Source organism: Pygocentrus nattereri, chromosome 23 (assembly GCF_015220715.1).
Source record: "Pygocentrus nattereri isolate fPygNat1 chromosome 23, fPygNat1.pri, whole genome shotgun sequence".
NCBI lineage: Eukaryota > Metazoa > Chordata > Actinopteri > Characiformes > Serrasalmidae > Pygocentrus > Pygocentrus nattereri.
This window is the reverse complement of record NC_051233.1, coordinates 10,139,845-10,161,580: the sequence shown is the minus strand read 5'-3', so window position 1 is coordinate 10,161,580 and position 21,736 is coordinate 10,139,845. Positions and strand designations below refer to the sequence as shown.

The window sequence follows — 21,736 nt, the reverse complement described above, 5'->3', positions numbered from 1 at the left end:
GGGATTGGGGCTTCCTTATCACTGCCTTTTCCTGGCTGCTCCGGCGAGAGGACCGAGGAGGGCTGAGCGCTACATCTGCCCGCCCTGCGCCGCCTGACACGCCGCTGACTTTTACTGATAATCAGTCTCTGCACGGCAGACGTACATATACCCACATTAATACACTGAGCCGCGGTCTGGAGAAGCCCCGCAGCAGCTCGCCGATGGAGCGGTGGAAAGGCAGAGTGGCGCTGGTGACAGGAGCTTCTGTCGGCATCGGAGCGGCTGTGGCTCGGGCTCTGGTCCAGCAGGGCATGAAGGTGGTGGGATGCGCCCGGAATGTGGACAAAATAGAGGTAAGCAGTGATTCCCATTAACGTTTCCACAGCCGGAGCGTTTGTTGAGGCCTAAAGTAGTGTGAGTGATGCGCTAGCCTTGTGGCTACTTCGCTAGCTAGCTGAACTAGCCGGCGAGCTGGTTTGAACTGGTGATAAAGAAAAACTGATAATCTCTCAGATAACGGCAGCAGATTAACCACCGACACGACCTGCCCGAGGACCTCGGCGTGGGGACTGAGTTGGGGAAATGAGGTTTTCTGCTTTGCTTTGACCTTTTCGGCGCAGATAATCACTCTGTGTGCACTGTTACTAATGGAGGTGGGCGGTGTGGGAAAACATCACGATACTTGACGACGCGGTATGTATCGCGATATTAGATTTTTTTCCTGGTAAATTGGAGCAGACAAAAAACACCAGTAGTGAGCGGTTTTAAGAAATATTGACGAAAACTTTGAGAACATTGCTTTTTATTCTATAATTCACACAGTTTGTTTGCTACTCCTTAGTACTTATTATATTGATAAATATGATATTTATGAAGTACTCAGAAATACTCGTTTTGATAGGGCTGAACGATTCAGGGGAAACGTATTTCCAGTTTTTCTGACCAGTATTGCAAATGGGATTTAAATGGGGATTTTTATTCCAGCAAATTAATGTCCAGGCCGGTTATTGTTTTGGCCAGGAAGACCAAGAGATCCGCCTTTTCTGGATTGAGGCTTGAGCAGTGAATGTACCGTGGGTGTTCAGCTGCTTCTGATTGGTCTAACTCGTCTACAGGCAGGTTATTAGGTTAAATTTCCCAGCATAAAACTTCTAAATGATAACTTAGACTGCAAAAAAAAACTGCAGATCTTGCGATTTGAATATTGCGCTCTTAAAGTTACAATTTCAATATAAAAATGATTCATCTCTCAGCCCTAAATTGTGATGTAAATGTTTTCTACGGGCTGCAACAAATAATTGATTTGATCGTTTAAGACATTTGACAGTAGAAAAGCAAGTGGAAACTTCGGTGGGGATAAAATCTAATATTGACCTGTCTCCAGTAACACGTGGTTGCCATTCTCACGTTTTGAGCACGCAGGCTAGAGAACTGCCCAGGGGGCAGCTTTAAACCCAGTGAAGGAAGTTAACCAAAAACTAGTTTTATGCTTTAAATTGGTGGTCAGAAAGATGTGGTTTCCTCTGCTCACTGCTGTCCAAACGGAGCCAGCCATCATTTCAGGGTTGCCAGGTTGGGCAAAATCCCAACCTGGGGATTGGCATCTCACACTATGAAAGTAATTTATTGTAAAGGATATTTTTTCATTGATGTAAAATTCGGCAGATTTTTAATTAAAATGCTAAAAAAATGAAAAGAGTAACACAGAATATAACATAATATTGTAAAGAAATTGCAATATATGAAACAAGAATAGTAAAAAAAAAGTAGTAAAAACAACAATAATAAAAAGAATGACTATGACATTAACCATATTTATAGGTTTCACATTTTAGTCCATTTAATTATGAAGTTATTTATAATTGTAAGTGATATGTTTTTCATTGCCTATCATTGCCTTGCACTGAAAGCTTTATTAAAAAGTAGCATAGATAGATTGAATGTAAGAATAGCACATAATATAATTATATAATATTATAATTACAAAATGTAGTACAGCAAGGAATGTTTGAAGTAATAGTAGTAGTTATTAACAATAGTAACAGCAACGATGATAAGAAAATGACGATGATGGTGATAATAATGGTAATAATAGGAATACTTTTTTTTTCTGTTCAGTTACTGGAATGACACGTTGTGAGCTTTTCTTCGTTTTCATAGAATGTTTCAATATTGAAGATATGTGACTGAATATTAAAAAACAACAGCCCTAATGTAGTCACGTTGGCCACTCCTAGCTACTAACATTTCATTGTTTTTCCTAAGAGCCATAGTCATAACATGACCTGATGTTAAGCTGCTTGATCACCTAATAATATCTATAAAAGTCTGATTATATTAGCCACGCCCACTGCACTATCTTATCAGAAGACTTGTGCTCTGCTCTTCTTACATAAAGGCTTCTAACCTTAAAGTCATACGTAATGTGGCCCGGTCTCCGTCCTAAACTCCATGACTCCATAACAAACCCTCAGTCTGAATGAATGTGTGGGCTAATCTCGCACGGACTCTCATTATTCTCCTTCTTCATTATCCTACAGATCCACTTTATGTGGTTATGCAACCCTTGTGTTGTTTCTGTGGTGTGCCTAATCTGACTTTATCAATAGTCAGTGAAGTATAAGCACAAAGACTTTACTCTTGCCCACCCACTCCATTTCTTAGTCCTGGCTAATCTTGGGCCCTGTCAATCATTGACTGTGTTGTGCTTGGGCCTCTGCCCTTGACCTCTCACAAGTCTCTGCTAAGCCCTTCGAAATAATTTAGACATCTCAGCAAAGTGAAGTGAACACAGTAGGGGTGTGAGTCTTTGAGTCGCCAGCAGATTGATTTGAAGTAAAGAGTTTTTAGTTCTTCGCGGCATCTCGTGCTTCTTTATGAACCTGTATGTCATGCATTCTTGGCAAAAACAGGGCCTGGCAGGTAAGTTAAGGTGTGAACACACAAAGTTAAAGCAAACAGTCAGGAAGAAGGTAGTGCTTTTAGCTAAGCAGCTGACTTTACTGTCTTCTGTGTGTGAAAACAGATATACAGATTAGCTAACTGCACTACAGAGCATTCACTTATAGAGTGCTGGCCTGTCAATGTCTGAAAAAGTTCAGTTAAAACCAGAACAGTGAGCTGTTGGTTGGTTTATGATCAGCAGTGCCCAAGCAGCTGTTTGTTAAATCTCTTGCGATGTGTTTCCTCCGTGACTTGCGTTCACAGTTAGCTCGTGAACGCTGCTCGATCCACTCGTGCACCAGGAGGCTGAAGACGTGAGGAGAATCTCAAATTTGTTCGTTTTTGCTTAAATAAGTTATATTGTTTTATTATAAATCATGATTTGTTCAATTAGTATCATTTAATAAACTGTTTTTTGACCATTTTACACTTTAGTTAAATTTTTCCCACATGCCAGCACACCACAGCATATCCCATTTTCATTAATGGGAAGCATTGGTGTATGATGGGTCTGGCATGTTGAAACCAGGGTCATGATACACACACACACACACACACACACACACACACATTTTCTAAGCCACTTCTCCCTCAGGGTCGCGGGGGGGTGCTGGAGCCCATCCCAGCGATCGTTGGCCGGAAGGCAGGATACACCCTGGACAGATTGCCAGTCCATCGCAGGGCAAGTGTCATTATAGTTTTGATATGTGAATTTTCACTCATTTTTATTTTCTGCTTAGTTCTTCATTTTGGTTTTCAATTTTAGTTCAGCTTCAGTAGTGACTCATCTGCACATTAATGTGTGAAACATCGGTTCTGCTTTTCAAACGATCCCGTGCGACGTGGAGGACCACCGGCAAAGCCTCATACATTTAAGAGTGACTGTTTACCTCAGAAATGTAAAACCTGAGTGGGAAATAAATGGACTGACTAACCTTGATTTATGAAGGCCTCATCGAGTGGGCTGAGCATCAGACTGGCAGGTAAGATGACACAGATAGACTGCTCCGGTGGGTAGACATAATGAGAGTCTGAAATTGCTGTTATTTTAAAGGGTGGATGGTTTTCAGTACTCGTCTGACAGCACTGTGAGCTTGTAATGCTACAGCTATGCTTCAAATGTTGCCACCAGATTTCTTATGCAAATATTTGTATTATGATCATATTGACAAGTTGAATCAAACTCACTGGATGTGTGTGTACAACAGCAACAGTGCCATATCATGGAAATCAACATTGTTTTTGCTTTTTTGAAGCAAAAGAATTTGATGTACTATGCAAATAAAAATTTCACTCCCCACTCCATACGGTGCATATAAGTGATACTTTTTTTATTTTTTTTAAATCCCACAAACGGGAAAATTCCACCTCCGCATTTAACCCATTAGTGAAGTGAAACACTGCATACACACTAGTAAATACACACACACAAGGGGGCAGTGAGCACACTTGCCCAGTGGGTAGCCCAATCTGCAGCGCCCGGGGAGAAGTTGGGGGTTAGGTGTCTTACTCAAGGACACCTCAGTCATGTACTGTCGGCTCTGGGGATCGAACTGGCGACCTTCCAGTCACAGGGCCATGTGGTTTAGTACTACACTACCAGTCAGAGGAGTGTTAAAGGGACAGCAACAAAAAAGATAATTGGTTTTAAATGTAATTCTAAGAGATAAAAAGAGATAATCTTATTGTTACTGTAATATACATAATATGCACTTTTCTGAGCATATTGTGGGTCCACATAAAACATATAAAGAACAAAAGGTTAACCTCATGTTTCATTTCAAAGAGTGTATAAATAGTCTTGGTTAATTGGCCAAGAATGATCATTGTACAGATAGTAATTGAAAGTTTTTTGTCAGTTTCAACTCATCAGGAAAATTAAATATATTGATACTGATTGTGCATCATGATAATTGGCTTCAAGTATTGTGATATATATATATTTTTTTTTACCCATATTGCCCACCCCTAGTGTGAACTGTCCTTGTTAGTAATCTCAAGACAGTCAGCCTCCATTTAGGTTACATCTGAAATTGACGTGGAACTTGATTTCTATGAACTGTCATAACAGCTGTGAGAGCTTAGTACCCGTCTATTACCTAGCAAGTGGCAAGCTTAATGGGTCCAAGCACTGTGCACCATTACAGAGTGAATAGAACACAAATGACGGGAAATGTTTTTAGAATAGGCTTGATTTATACATATATGTAGGGTCTAACGTCAGATTTCAAACCCGTTGGCCTTCTGACCTTGGTATGGTGAGCAGCATATCAAAATACCTACAAAACAGTACAGTACAGATGCGACGTGTTTGCCTAGCTGCTGAACTAGTGAAATAGTCAATCACAGTCAGTCTCTGAAATCCACATGAATGTGATATGTGGACACGGGGGGAAAAAAGAATTGTGAGGGATGTGAGCCCTTTTAAGAAAATTATAATGATTAACATTTGTTTTTTAGATGACACTAAATGATCACCTTGGCAAGCTGTACTGTACTTTCCTTTGGAAAAATAAGCGAGTGAATGACAGACAGACAGCAAGTGACTGTATGGTCCAAACAGGCCGTTACCTCCTCTGTAATTAGTCTAATTGTTCACTATTATAAGATGCATTTGTTCTGTCCCGTTAGTCTCTGTGAACTATGAATGAAGAGAACAATAATAGCATTGTAACTCTAGTCGGCTATAAATGTGTCAAACAATTTCACAAGTGTGTATGAGCATCTGCATAGTTTGTGCATGTGTGACCTATTAACCTTAGTGAATTTGGTTTCAAACATCAAGAATGTAAACCCTCTGCATAACAGTCAAAGAGGCTCCAGTGTCCACTGTGTTTGAAGCTCAATGGACCGTGCACCCTGACTTCCTATTCTATAGACACACAGCCATGCGTGCCCGAAGAAAAAAAGAGAAATCTGGCAGCAGTTGCAGTCCTGGCTCTCCAGAGGGATAGCAGAGGATTTTAGAGTGTAAAAGGAGCGCATGAGGAAATTAAGAAGTGGACCAGTCATAGATTGCACTGTCAGGTTAGATTACTGGTGGGCACCAGGTTTGGTTGTTACTAACTGTCCAGTCATGCACTGATTTGGAATCACCGTTTCGGTGCTGCAGCTGATTCTAGAAAAACCTGAAAACACAGTTCAGGCTGTACTGGATGATGAATGGCAGGCACATTGCCAGAAATGTTAATGAAGATGCCTGTTCCATGCAAAGCACATCTAAATAAGCAGGGGAAGGTATGCTGATCAGAGAAGTGAAATGATTTTCAGACTTGTGAACGTTAATTAACTCTTCAAATTTTTCAGATCTTCTAAAGTAATGTGAATGAGTATTCATCACAGAAAAAGGTTGTGTCATATGCTTGTTGAGTTGTTGCCCTTCCTTAAAGCGGCACTGTGTAAGATTTAGGGATTTGGAGACCTCTGTGGTGGAAATGTGTAACTGTATGCAACATATCAAAGAACATTTGTAGCATCAAGTTCTGACCCCTTCAACATGTGGAAGAATCTGAAAATTGCAAGCAAATTGAAAGAATATTCAAAGAGAACTTGGTGAAGGACATGTCTTCCAAGTGTGTGAGTGATCATCTACTGTTGTCATGTCTTTATCAGCGTAACGTTGAGCTGGGCCTTCTTTTTTGAGTCTGAGCATGTATTATATAATATTATTTAAATCATGTCACATTATTTATGTGCAGCTGATTGTCGAGGGCTAAATTCTGATACCCAAAAATGTCCACCAATGTAATTCTGTACTTATATTTCAGCTTGTATGGCTGAATTGCTCACTGGCAAAATCACCAGTCCAAAGCCTGTCAATACTGTGGTCAAGAGAAGCAGCCAATTAAAAATGCCTTATTGGCCATGTTTTCAGCTGATTAACTGGAGGTCGTCAATATAGGCTGATGTTATCAGCCCGCCTGTATTGCTTAGGATGTGTTTATTGTTGGAACATTACTGGTTCAGGGGAAGCTGAGCAGATGCAAGTATATCAGATCTGGCCACAGGGCATGTTTTCTGTAGATGTCCCGTTTTTCCATGCTGGGACCTACCTGTAGATTCTCTTGGAATGAGAAATCCTAATGCAGAAGACACCATTTTTGACCTAGGTGTTGGTGTTTTTAGGACAGACCTACCAGTCAATAAGAGCTCTTTGATGGCCCACTTGGTGACCAGGGCATCTTGTGGAATTGGCGGTGGGATGTTCTTTGGAGAAGACTTCACCAAGGCCAATTTTGTAAGAAGAAGTCTGCAGGAAAAAGTCCAAGTCAGGTTTTTGGAGCTGCCTGATGTTTAGTTGCACCATGGAAGTGTGGTCAGGTTCAAAGGGGAATTGGCTGGCACACTAGTCCACAAATTTGACCATTTCTTGCCCCTGTGCCACTTTAATGAAACCATCAAACCAGGAATTTTGCTTTTGGCTCTTATTTGATGTTTGCGGGACCTGAGAAGATAGGCTTGCAGCCTAGCCTGATATAATCTTTCCTGTTTTTACTCACATGACTTGGAAGGTTACAAGTCGCCTGGCCTGTCAGTTCCACCGCAGTATAAGATCCCTGCCAGGTTGTGAGGAACTAGTTAGCCAAACGAACGAGACGAAGATGGAATCATCAGGCTTTACCAAAATGTTTTTGATCCTCAGAGGCTCCGACCATACAGCAACTTGAGTGGAAACTTCTGCCTGTTCTCATTCAAGGTGTTCTATGCACTTAGACATCTCATCCACTTCTGTAATCCTCATTTTCCTCATCAGAATAAAATTTCAGTGAGTTGGAGCACATTATGAGTTGGTCCAGTACTTCACGGTCAGAGGTATCTTCTCATTTTGATGGATTATGCAGCATGCTGCATAGAGGCTGCAAAGTAACTTTTGAAGCATGATGGAGGTGTGAGTTGCTGCAGCTCAGCTGGCTGAACAGGAGCCAACTGGGAGTAGTTCCAGCTTCACCTGGCTTCACAGGCAATATGGATGTTCACAACATGGTGCTGAAACCGCACCCTCAAGCTAGTTTCAGCACCTTGGAGAGTGACTGGCTGTCCTAGGGAATTAAGATTTTGTTTATACATGTGAAGCAGGATGACTCTGGTGTCAGCTCATTGTTGGCTCCATCAGTAGCTGCTAGGGGTAATTATGCCCCTTTTAGATGTGTGTCCCTGAATGACCAACATGCTGCAGCCGTCTTGTATCTGCTGCTAACTCCTTTTAGTTTCTTACATTAATGTAGGTAACTGGATGAGGTCATGTGTGCCATGACATACTCAAGAACTTATATTACCTGTTTATTGTCTATGGGATGGCTAGATTCAACCAATGAGTATTGGTCAGTACATTTCAAACCTTGGGCGGTACTCTGAAAGCTCAGGGTTGTTGTCAGGACAAGGGCAGAGCTGTCAGCATCTTTTGGTGGTCTAATTAGAAAACAGGCTTATATGAAGCCTGTTTCATTGTGCCAGTACCTCCCAATAAACTGAATGCGTATGATATACAACAAAACATTTGTGTTCCTCAGCCATACGTATCACCAGCAACAGCTGCTTTCCTCACACGTCTAGTATGTGCTTGTCTGTGTACTCTGGCTTTTTCTCTGTGACTGCAGCCCAGCTTCTTTCTAAGCTCCCAGAAAGGCAAACAGGCAATTTCCTTAATGTCATCAGCATTCAGCGTGATGAAATGAAGATATAAGCAGATTTGTGCCGTATAAAGCAGCAGATGGATTTGATTTGTAAACCGTTCTGCTCAGAACCCTAATTCAATTCAGAAACCTCTCACATTTCAATGTGAGATGATACAAGCATCAGGAATCAAACTGTGTAGCTGTGGGATTGCAGTGTAGGGTTAATGCTCCAGATCAGAGTCCTTTTCTGGTCTAGATACATCTTTGGAGTTCTAACTTCAGCCCTAAGGAGATGAGCAAAGTTGATTGCAGAACAGCAGCAACAAGGCAGCATTTTACAGTACCTGCAGCTGTACTCTAAATTGCGCCCCATCTCTCAGAATAGAGGGATCAGAGTTATAATTCCAACAGTTTAATAGTCGATACCCGTTTTGAGTTTTTGTACCAATTCGATTTCCTTTGTTTCTAAACTCTATTCTTAAAACCCACACCAGCTAACCATTCAAATGCTAAACCAACAAGCTTATTACCAGAACACATTGACCGAACACTCTAAAATGACAGTTGTCTTTACAATGTCCTGAAAATGAAGTGTCCGTATGAACTGAAGCGTTTGGGGCGACAAATTCTACTGCCAAGTTTTGCAACACAATGAAGCTCAGCATTCCTAAACAAAATCCAAGTTGATCCGCATTCTATTTCAGTTTTTGTGACAATATGATATAAATACCATCTGAAATATTCTATGGCAGATTGCAGATTGAATTCTGAGGGCCACAGTACTGCTTTGATCATCTATCACAAATTCACAATAGCTCATTTTTGTATTAGATGGCAGCTCAAAGAAAGGAAAACCCAAACGAAATCAAAGCACCCCTCAACACGCGGTTCAAGAACACTCAACAGCGCATGTCATCATCTGCATATGGAGGTTGAACGATTGGGCCTCTATTCACTGATGATGCTGACACTGGCCCTTGTTCATCAAAATTGCTTATGGTCAGATTTGGACATCTGGACAGTGAGTTTCACCAACAGTTTTGTTGTCCATCAGTTTCATCTTTGGTGTATCTTTATGATCAAAGTCATGTCTGTTTTGTCCCGCATGTAAACTCAAGCATTTGTTACAAGCAGACTTGATTATTGTAATGCTCTACTTACTGGACTTAAAAAAACAATACATCCTTTACGACTCCTACAAAATGTGGCAACGCGCATCCTAACAAAAACCAAATGGAGATCATATCAGTCCCATTTTAAAATGACTGCTCTGGCTGCCTGTATCATTCAGGAGAGATTTTAAGGCTCTGCTACTAGTTTTTAAGGCTCTAAATGACCTTAAAGCACCTGCTTACATCACAGAGTGTCTGATTGTCTTTTTATTACAGGGTGAGATCTTAGATCTGCAGATACTGGCCTTCTGTAAAAAACAGAAAACATGGAGAGGCCTCTTTCAGTGACTATGCTTCTAAACTGTGGAACTCAATTCCACCTTTTATTAGACGGTCAAGCTCAGTGCTCACTTTTAAGAAGCAGCTAAAACCTAAACATCTAAAAAAATCATTTTAATTTAGCATTTAATTAAAACTACATCCTGTGGTGTTTGTCTTTTAATTTGATCTGTGTTATTTTCTTATCATTCTAAATTAATACTTATAATTTCTTGTATAGACATATTTTGTCACCTGTCTGTGAAGCGCTTTGAGCTGCCACTGGCATGAAAAGTGCTATACAAATAAAGTATTATTATTATTATTATTATTATTGTGATTATGTCTGGTAGGAGTGTGTGTAGATTTGAGAGCAATAGTTTAACTGGTAGGTGGGCACTTGATTTCACGCACTAAAGCTGGTTGATCATTGCACTCAAATCTCTGCTCGTTTTACATGTCACACACAACTTTAATGAATCAAGCACAGAGTAGTTCGTACGTCATTAAAGCTGGTCAAATCTGCATCTATAATGCCTAAGGTCCAGTTTGATGGATGGGCCAGTCACATTTAGGAGAAGCTCTCAGAACTTAGACTTTTTAGTTTTATACAGCAGCCAGAGCAGGCAGTGCTGTAAGAACTCAAACCATCTTTGTGGTTAAAAAAAAAACACATCTTTTAGTTTGAAATGTCTTTTTCCTTGGAAGTATACTTGCAGTCACAGGCTGTGTTTACATGCAAGGTTTTTTGCCGATCCGATTTAATACAGTCGGATTACAGATTCAGACTGAGGTTTTTATATGCACACTCTACTCAACAGTCTGATGGAGAATCTTCGTTTACATGCTCGCTACAAGTATTCCGATACAAAATGACGTGCATGTGTGGAGTAGCGCTTAGAGTAAACGTTACCATGACAGCAAACATCACGTGAGGTCCAATCCGAGTGAGATGAGTTTCCAGTCGACGCGCTTATGGTTTTAATTGCTTTAAAATCATGTCAGACTCTGAAAAACGTCCTTCACATGTCCTTTTTAAAGAAGGCCGAGAGGAAGACGTCATGTTCTGAAACACATAAGCTGGACGTCCGTCCCACTGCTGTCTTTTAAAGATCAGAGTAGAAACTTCGTCTCCTCTGCAAACCAGTTTCTGCTCCCACCATGTTGAACGTTATAAACCTTTCGCTATGACGCGACACGCATGCGCAGGACGTACCTACACGTTCCGATTGGAATGTAATCCGATACAGGCGTTTACATGGATATTATTCTTCTATTAAACGGATTATTTAAAGGTTTACCCACCTCGTTCAATCAGATAGAAACTGTATTCCGAACGGCCTGGCCTGAATGTTTACATGGATGTATTCTATTCCGATCGAGCTGTTAGTCGGATTACTAACGGATTATTTGGCTGTGTGTAAACGTGGCTGCAGTGGTGGTCATCGTGTTTCATTTTCTGATGTGCACTCTATAGTTAGACTGGATTATGATACCAGTTTAACTTGATTCCACCACTATTATAGAATAAACAGAATACAAAACTTTTTTTGTATTCTTTGGTAATGGCGTGACGCTAAAGCAACAATGCTTTTGACCTCCCTAGGAGTCAGTCAAGGCCTGGAATCCTATGTAACCCAGACTGAAACCCTGGAACACTTCTGAGCAGACATCATCGCCCCGATAAACTCCCTTGGCTCTGTATTCTTATCCCGCCGATGGAAACTTTGTCCTATGGCGTTACGAATGTGCTCTAAGCTGGCAAGAGGAGCGCAGCTCAAGCCGCGATCAAACAAGTGATGAGTGTCGAGGATGGGAGAGATAGAGGGAGGGGGAATTTGAAGCAGGGGGAGTGGAGATGTGGATACAGAAAGTGAGAGCAGGACAGGACGGAATAGTCATGGAAAGAGTGGAAGAGAGAGAGAGAGAGAGTGAGGGATGGTGTCTGCAATTTAATCTGAGTGCTTGTCCTTCAACAGCAGGCAATTCCTAGAAATTGAGAGCCTGGTACGCAGTGGAGCACCGGGTGGCTGAGTTGTTCACCCCCATGGCACAAGGCCTGCAGTCAGCTTGCTCGGATCATCTTTACATCCCGCATGCAATCATTAAACCAGAACATTTTGCTGACCTTGGCAACATGTAGACCTATGGGCAATGCTCATGCTAATACAAAGTAACACCTGATCGGACAGGAAATTGCACGTAGGACCTTGGGATTGCGTTTGCATGGCCTCCTTATTACTACCTTAGTTAAGCACTAACCAAACCGCCTCATAAAGTCTGTTTTCTCATGTTGCCTTTTCTGGTCGGACAAGAATTCAAAGGCTCATTTGACTTAACGTGGTGATAGAACGTAAGAAGGAACGTTTTAGAAAGGATTAATGAGACTGTTTCCAGCTGTGCCGCAAGCAGAATTCCCTGCTTGGTAATAGGAAACAAGAATTACCATCTGATAGTTGAAACAAAGCAAAAGTGAAACAAACTTAAGAGCTGTTTGCCCATGACAGCAGTAGGCCTGCCACAAGTTTTACATAATCGCCTAATCACAATTATTTGAGATTATTGAGCAGTTATTTACGCTGTCGTTGGATTCACAATACTATTAAGCCGCAACAAGCAAATTGTGAGACAAATAAATGTAAATAAAATAAAGCCTGTAATATGTTCTTTGAGACCCTTAATGGATCTTATATAAACAAAGTGAGTACTAATTATTATATTAGAGTTTGTTAGCTTTGTAGCTAATATTTTGCTTATTTTCACTCAAGAAAAAATATAAGCATGGCTTAGCTACATGATTCTGACATTTGTGTCACATGTTCAACATTGCTGTGTATAAATTTGATGTTTTGCCAGTGTTAGCTAAGTAGTAAACATAGCTAGGAAGTAAGAGGGCTAATAAGCCAGTGTGGCCACATTAATAGTTGAATACAGTGAACAAATAAAGACAATTAAATCATGAATCGTTACTACAACTAAAATTTCATGAATGCGACAGGCCTTGATAGCAGTCTGGTTAATATAAGACTATTAAATATAGCCTTAAAATTCTACTAATATTTTAATGTTTTAAGCTGTAAAATAGGCCGTTCCGAGCAATTATATTATAATTAATATATTAATATATATTAAATATAGCTTTAAACTTCTACCAACCATTCCGAGTGCTTTAACGTGAAATGTGTCGTTATACATGACTTACTGAATCAGAACTGTTTGCAGTAGTAGTGATAGGAACCAGACATCCATGTCTAGAAGCTCCCTTACAGAAGGTTATTATATTAAATGCTTATGAATGTGCTGCTTGATCCCTGTGAGATTATTTTATGATTGTTTTGAGGTAAAGGTTTTGGTCTAAAAAGTTCATTCATGGTAGAGAACTACATTCAGGGTATTGTGAAGCCAAATAATCTCTTAAGGAAACTTACTTTTTCAGATTTGCCATTATTTACCACTCAGAAAAGACATGCAGGTTCACTGGTAAATAAAATGGCTTTATTTGAATTGGAAGCATTGTGACCCCTGGTTCCTATCGCCACCACTGTAAAAAGGTCAGTGAGTGTCTCTACAACAAACCATTTCGCATCAAACCACTCTGACTGTGTTTACAGCGATTGAATTATGCGCACATTTTGAAAAATGATTAGACTTCTCCTTTAACATAATAAAGCATTATTGCTTATACAGCTGGTCATTGTCTACATATAGCAAAGGAGAAGCACGTTGTGTTCTGCCTTTAAAGTTGTTCACAGACAGAGAATTTCCCATTTCCTTATACAGTGCAAAGCATCTGTCACTTGCAGAGCTGGAATTCTTCAGTGTTCGGCCTCCTTTAAGTCTTTTACAGTGTCGTAACAGGACTTCTCTGTAATGGGTTATGTGTTTCTTAGAAGTGGGCAGTAGGGTGGCAGGTGTAGCCCTTCAAAAGGTTCAGCTTTCAGGTGTTTAGAGCTCTCTCCAAGAACCGAACAAGGGTTTCATGTGCACAGAGGAATCCAGTGTTGCTACCTAATCTTTATCTGGCTCATCTGTCACAATACCAGTGAAACGGGATGGTTCTTGATATCAATTTGATACCACAGCACGAAAACTAGCCTAGCTAGCCATTCTAGCCACTTAACGGCAGAGCACAGTGACCATTTATTCTATAACAATTCCCAACATATTATTGCGGGCAGTTGATTTTCAAATTCAGATTCAGATTCCTTTATTGATCCCAGGGGGAAATTGCAGAATGTCTGAAATGTTATGATGTCTGAAAAAAGAACTGGCATTCCCAGTGAACCAGAATGAATAGGATAGACCATACCATTACCAATTAGGGCTTATGGTACTAACCAAATTACTTCCATACTACAGAATCTAAAATTTTGGCGTCATTTAATGCTGAATATCATTATCTAAGCAGTCAGTCTTGACATGCACTATATTTCCAAAAGTATTCACTGAGCCATGCAAATCATTGAATTCCGGTGTTCTAATCACTTCAATGGCCACAGGTGTATAAAACCAAGCACCTAGGTACACAGACTACCTCTACAGACATTTGTGAAAGAATGGGTCACTCTCAGGAATTCAGTGAATTACAGTGTGGTACAGTGATAGGATGCCTTCGTCCAGTCGTGAAATTTCCTCACTACTAAATATTCCACAGTCAACTGTCAGTGGGATTATAACAAAGTCGAAGCAATTGGGAACGACAGCAACTCAGCCATGAAGTGGTAGGCCACGTAAAATGACCGAGTGGGGTCAGAGGATGCCGAGGCGCATAGTGCGCAGAGGTCCGCAACTTTCTGCAGTCAATCACTACAGACCTCCAAACTTCATGGGGCCTTCAGATTATCTCAAGAACAGCGTAGAGAGTTTCATGGAATGGGTTTTCACGTCCGAGCAGCTGCATCCAAGCCTTACATCACCAAGCGCAATGCAAAGCGTCAAATGCTGGTGGTGTAAGGTGCCATCACTGGACTCTAGAGCAGTGGAGACGTGTTCTATGCTTCTCCATCTCCGATGGACGTGTCTGGGTTTGGTGGTTGCCAGGAGAACAGTACTTAAACCCTATGGATTAAGAATGGGACATCACTCAAGTTCATATGCTTGTGAAGGCAGATGAGCGAATACTTTTGACATAGTGTATGTGAGCCGATGTCTAGACTGCTGCTTGGCTGTCTAAACTGCATTCTGTATTCATGTTGTTAATGTCAGTGCTTCTTGATTGGTCAGCGATCTCTTATAGTCAGTAAATACACACACTTCTTGTACCTCACATTTATTTCTGCTTTAACTTTCCCTTAAATTCCCAGGCTTATTACATACTAAGGCTTATTATTCAGTAACTACAGGGACTTCTAAGCAAACTGAATATGCTGTTTTATGGTTATAGAAGTTTGGAATAAACTGTCCTGCTCAGTGGACCCTGGCCATGTAAGGGGTTAAGCCACACCCCCTTTCTCAGAATTGAAAAAGTATCGTTCGGAAATCAGTATGGAAACTAAAGTATCAGAATGAGTATCAACTTTGAACCTCTGTCAAGAATCACATAAGTTTGGGGTTAACTGATTTGCGGACCTCCATGCCCTTCTGGTTCAAAATTCTGTCTTTTTTGTTATACTGGCGGTCACAGTGCTGTGGGGGAGTCAGTTAGACAGGACTGTGGTCCGGCAGAACTGTTAGATTTTTGACTTCAGCGTGATGCTGATATCTATCAGTACTGATATGCCATCTCTGCCTGGCTCTGTTAAATGGCTTAAGAAAAATGACGAAAAATAATGTGTTTAAAAATCAGCGGTGGAAAACAGTCATCACTCTTTTCTGTCATTACTTGTTATTGATGATTGACAGGCCGCTGTCAGAACGTATTATTATTTTAAAGTCACAGTGTTGAAAAGCAGGTTATTCTGGCTGACGATATCGCTGTAAACACTCTCTCCCTGTGTCTATTTATCTCTCCTCTGAGTCACCTCTCACATCATTTCTCACTCCATCTTTTCCTTAGCAGCTCTTCTAAACAGAGCCAGTGCACTGCAGTCAAAGGGAATTCCATTCCATGATGTCATCAAGTCGAGGCTCTAGGCAACTTTTCTGATGCTTGATTTGCAGCCAAGTATCACACAGCTAGTAAAAGGCACTTAATCATGCTCAGTGATGCATCCCACATAGGCAGGTTAGTTTTTGTACAAGGTCTGGATGTGGGATCGTTGTGTGTGTGTGTGTGTGTGTGTGTGTGTGTGTGTGTGTGTATTGTTGTTGTCTGAAAAAAACTCATATCTCCAAAATGATAACTTTATGGGAGAAGGAAAAAACCTACCTTAAATTTAATGTAAGTCAATGGAACCAGATGTCTTTTCAAGTCATTTCAAGGTAGTTTCAAATTCCATCAAAAACTGAAAAATTGAGATGTGAATGTAAATGAAAATGTAATACTAATGCCCTAAAGTAATTCAGAGTAGAGCTTCATTCATTATGTCATTTTACTACATTTGTAAATGGTACTTGGCCTTCTCAAACGTCCCACAGGTACTATAAAGGTGTCTCTGAGTAAAGAGAACTGTTACCTCATTTTTATCCTGAAAAAGTATTAAAACAAACACAAACACCCGCTTTTCCAGCAGTTAAGGGCTGGCCGGGGGTCTGTGTTTGGTGAATTGTGTCGTCGCTGTGGGCAGCGTATTGTATGTGTGTGAGCCTGTCAGAGTCTCCACACACTCTTCTTTTCATTTTACTCCTCTTTTCTTCTTTTCCACCCTTTCTTTCTTCTCTCCCTTCGTTTTGAGGACTGGGCGGTGAGCCGAGGGCAGTTTTTTTTTTTCTTCATTGTCCAGTCTTTGAAGTGGGTTGGACCAAAGGAGCGACTTCACAAGTGCCCACACAGGCGCACACACCGCTGTAGTCGTTCTCTCTGTCACTCTGCATTCGTCGTCTTTTTTTGTTGTCTTCTGTCCATGTTTGGTTCTTGTTTCTTTCTCTCTTAAAGCTTGTTCTGATAGCTGTTTATCATGGAAAGCTGCATTTTTAGGAGAATACCATTAGAATACTTACCTACTACATTTAAAAATATCTTTACCATTTTTAAAAGAAACACCTTCCTGTTACTGAGCTCTGATAAAGCCTGAGTAAACCGATAAATCAGTGTGATCAGTTATTAATCTCAGTGTTACTGAGCTCTGCTAAAGCCTGAGTAGACTGATAAACTGAAGCCTGGCGTCAGTAAGTGCTTCTGACTGAACTACTGAAATAAAATAAGCAGATATACAGTAGGGATGTTTGTGGATATTTGAATATACAGACATTTAAACTGATATTTTACTCAATCAGGGATTTTAATTAAGTGTGCAGTTTGCTATAAAACAATTACTTTAAGCAAAATGGCCATGTTTACTGTACACTTCAAAAGTTATCACAAATGATGTGTAAACGAAAGCTGACCAGGTTCAGGAACAAACGTGCAAATAGTGTTTTGTTCCTTCGTACACTTTTCTCCTCTCTGTCTCTCTTGTAAAGCTTCTGTAGCAGATAGATTTCAGTCTCTGACTAAATCAGTCTGTTTCAGCCCCGAAAGCCCTTTCTCAGCCAGCCACTATTTACAGCTAGTTGTGAAGGATGGAGGTCCCGCTTGGTCTCTGTGTTATTCAGCTGATGCAGAGTAGGTAAAACTGGCTATAGGTGACAGCACTGCAGTTACCAAGGGTCTCTCTCGCACCCGAACACACGCACAGACAGACACACAAGGACACAGTGGACCCACATCTCTCTCTCTCTCTCTCTCTCTCTCTCTCTCTCTCACACACACACACACACACACACACACACACACACACACACACACACACACACATATCTGAACTCATCAGCGCCTTCTTGCTTCTGTCATTGTAATTGGATAAGTGTGAAAGTGCTGAACAGTGGCTACGTAAGCAATAACGCTCCACTAGACATGCACACATTATCTCCACCTCTCTACCTCATTCATACATACACACACACACACACACCTGTGGACAACTGAACTCCCTTTTAAACCATACTCCTATAGATTAGATTTCACTGTTGCAGTGTACTACAATTAGCATCTCAAATATCATTAATGTACTAAATGAACTAAACATTTTAAACCACTTATAGATGAGAACTTGCAAAAAAAAGCATAAAATTGTCAAACTTTTCTTTGCTATTGACCAGCCATTAAAGCAGCCCTATGCAATAATTTTGTTAAAACCGAAAAAGTGTCATTAATGAGTGTGGAAAACAAAGAACACACTAAAATATGGTGCATGCGCTGCAAATCACCCTTTAAACCATAAATAATCATTTAAAAGTCAGATGTACAGGGCTGGATATGGCAGGGGTATATAGACCATATCATGTTGCTGCTGTCAGAGGAAAACCTTGTATCCTTTTTTTTTTTTTTTTTTTTTACATAATTTGAAAATACTTGTCGCCCTTTACATTGTATGCAAATTTCATGAAGCATGAACCAAAGGAAATGGCCCAAAGTGACTTGGAAAAAAACCTGGTTCCATTGACTTACATTAAAAGTAAAGTAGGATTTTTCTCCTGTAAAGTTACCATTTTAGAGATATGATGTTTACTTCCGACAACAGCGGACAACAATGCTTTCGCTTATAAACATAAAACGCACAGGATCAAAAGTAGGCTCCAACTCGATGGTCTTAAGTCTCAAATGCAACATTATACAGATGAAGATATGATGACAACAGTAGAGAATTGACTCACATCCTCAAAACACGCATCCTTCACCAATTTTTGACCGAGGTCTCTTCGAATACTCATTCACCTTTTAAAAGTCACATTCATCTGCTTGTAGGGGTGGGCAGTATGACGATATTTCATCATAATCATGATAAATTGTGTCACATTACTCTTTTCCGAGTATATCAAGGATAACGTCAGTATTTAAAACACTGACCAACTATATGTTTCATTACAAAGTGAGCGTAATTGGGCCTGTTTAACTGGATGTAGTGCAGTTTGTAGAACACTGAATAAAAATCATTGTAGTTGTAGGATTATTATTGTTAATAATATTAATATTGTAGTATTGTTTATATGTGACGCTGGTTCTGTTCTGCCTGTTCCAACTCAGAAAAACTGTTCAAAACATCAGAAAAGCTAACTATTGTGATGCATATCAGGTATCGTGAAAATGTCTTGAAATATCATGTTCTAGTTCTAGTCGAAAGCACAACCAATGTTACAAAATGTTCTTCTGCATGTGCAATTACACATTTCCACCAGAGAGGTCTCCAAATCCCCAAATCCTACAGTGTCGCTTTAAGTGCTAGTTATTCATTGTCCAGTAATAGAAAAAAGCAGAAACCTATGTGTAACAGGAGCTTCAAGTATTAAATAAAATATGCATTTTTCAATATTTAGATTGACCACTGGAAACTAGCCTCCAGTTCAAAAAACTGGGCGTGGATATTTTTCCACACCTCCAAAGTTCAGTCTTCGAAGTTGGTTTTGCATTTTCTGTTTCTCACAATTCAAATAATCTCAAACACATTGATGAACTGGACTCTGGGGCGGTCAGTCCATTGCTCCGAGAACCCCAGCAGCTTCTTATTTTTCATCCTTTTAGAGTTGCCTTCTCACAGTGGAAGGATGGGTGGAAACACCTGTGGATGTTTTCAGATCTGAAGCAGCTTGATTTTCTCCTCTCTCTCTCTCTCTCTCTCTCTCACACAGAGAGTTAAAGCTTTAACTGCTGTTTATCTGATGGGGGCGGTTTTGGTGGTCTGCCAGGTCTTGCACGGACGAGTCTTTTAATCATTTTCTAGACAGTTTTGGAAACCCCTGGTTTTTCCCTTTTGACTTCCCATTTCCTTAGGAAAGTGGAGTGTTCATCATTTTCAGTGCAATAAAATTAGCTTTTGAGCTTTTCTGTGAAAAAAGACCTCATGACAACTAAACATAAAACTTAAGTAGTTTCGGAGGTCATTTTCTCCGACTTTCACTCACCATGCCTTGCATTTGTAACTGAAACTAGTGGCCAAATTACAGAAACATCTTAACTCTGAAATCTTATCTTTACTTCTTAGTCACCGTGACCGCTTTAGTTAGGACTGAATTTAGGATAGAGGCTATTACAGAACAACAGTTCTTAAGTTCATAATCTTATCCATTAACTCCACAGAAGAGAACAGTATTACAGAAACATCCTAACTCAATAAAATTTCCTAAAATCTGTCCTAACTTTAAGATAAACCCTACAGCTTCTTAACTTCTGTTTTAATTGAGTGATTCTACTGTTTTATGCAGTGACAGGCAGCACAGTTCACTGTAAGTAGCATAATAATGTTACATTTATCTACACTGAAAACGGTGATTTGACTTGTGAGGGCTTTTTCTCTAACAGCGTTTTAATACCCCAGACGCTGCAGACACGATCTCCACCGTCCCCTCTTATTACCTTTGTGTGTTAATGTTGACGGAAACTCATCAGATAAAATATTACAGTGATGGTGGTGAATAGTGAGGAGACAGAGCTGAATGTGTGTCTGTGTATTAGGAGGAATGACGTTAGCACATTTGGCTAAAGTGTTTAGGAAACTGAAACTGTAAACCAGCGATGCTCTAGTCTTAACTTTCAGTTTATCGTGCTTTAGTTTTGTTTGACCTTTTTTTTTTTACCTCAGTAATCATAGTTAGCTGCCTGGCTAACTAGCTTGATCACTTTACGTGTTTACATTTCAGCTGTGGGCGTATGGTCGGTTGCTAGTTGACAGACATGGCAGTTGATTGTCAATTTTGATCGAGTAAATTAAGATTTCTTAACTTGAGGTAAGATGCTGTAAGATAAGAGAAGATTCCTAAATCCAGATAAGATTTGCTTCTGTAACGTGACTGCAGAAAAACATATCTTGACTCGTCAGGTCTTAAGACGAAAAGATTTTGCAAGTTTCATAAATACGGTTTCAGGAGCTTCAGATCACAAATAAGACGCTCATGCTTACAAAATAGGAGTAATACCCTTCTGTTAAAAGTGATTTATTGATAAGTGGTCCCAGGAACATTTTACCTACAGCTTGAATTTTCCATTCCTTTGCTATGATGATCCAGTAGATGTACCCCAATGTTTGCATTTCATCCAAATCTGTTGACACTGATGCTCATACAGACATGTGCATGAAAAATATCGACACACAATTCCCATATCGTTTCTCCCTAATTGCTCCCTTAAGAACTGTGATCAAAGCAGTAGTTGTGATGTCACAGATTTACACGCCTACTTCTCACATGGAAAATTCGACGAGGAAAAAAAAACAAGTTTCTAGACGAGAGCTAAATGTTGCTCTGTGGAGCAAGAGAGGCACAGTGACTAGAGAAAGAATGGTTCGATACAAAAGAAAAAGATGCTGCAGTCAGGATAACGGCATTACATCACAGCTACGGAGACACACAGCAACACGCGGGTTCACAGAGTTCACTCCGAACCTCAGAGGAGAGGGGAGAAACCACTCAGCCCAGCCTCCCTTTGTGGAGCTGGACCTGCAGTTTTTATGGCCCTGCTTGACCGTGTGGTCCTATTTCACTCTCACCACAGTCAGAGCTCTGAACCTGCACAGAAAGACTAGAAATGCTGCGTGTTTAAAGAGCTTATGTGGTATAATCTGTGATAAAGAGCAGGCAGTACGCGTCAGTGAAGAACCCCCCCCACCACGTGTTGGAATGGTTTAATCCGGCTGTGTTAAGACGGGTTGGCGATGCTCAGCGGGATTCGACTGTCTCCCCATTATTATCACTCTT

At 40.4% G+C, this 21,736-nt stretch overlaps 1 protein-coding gene across 1 annotated transcript in view; it reads left to right on the top strand.

The window, feature by feature from the left end:
- The window catches only part of dhrs11a (dehydrogenase/reductase (SDR family) member 11a), a 53,515-nt gene continuing 31,779 nt past the window's right edge, over positions 1 to 21,736 (top strand). The window contains exon 1 of the mRNA XM_017714873.2: positions 1 to 335. Within this exon, the coding sequence (XP_017570362.1) occupies positions 204 to 335 (132 nt within the window). The 5' untranslated portion in view covers positions 1 to 203. The remainder of the gene's footprint in view (positions 336 to 21,736) is intronic.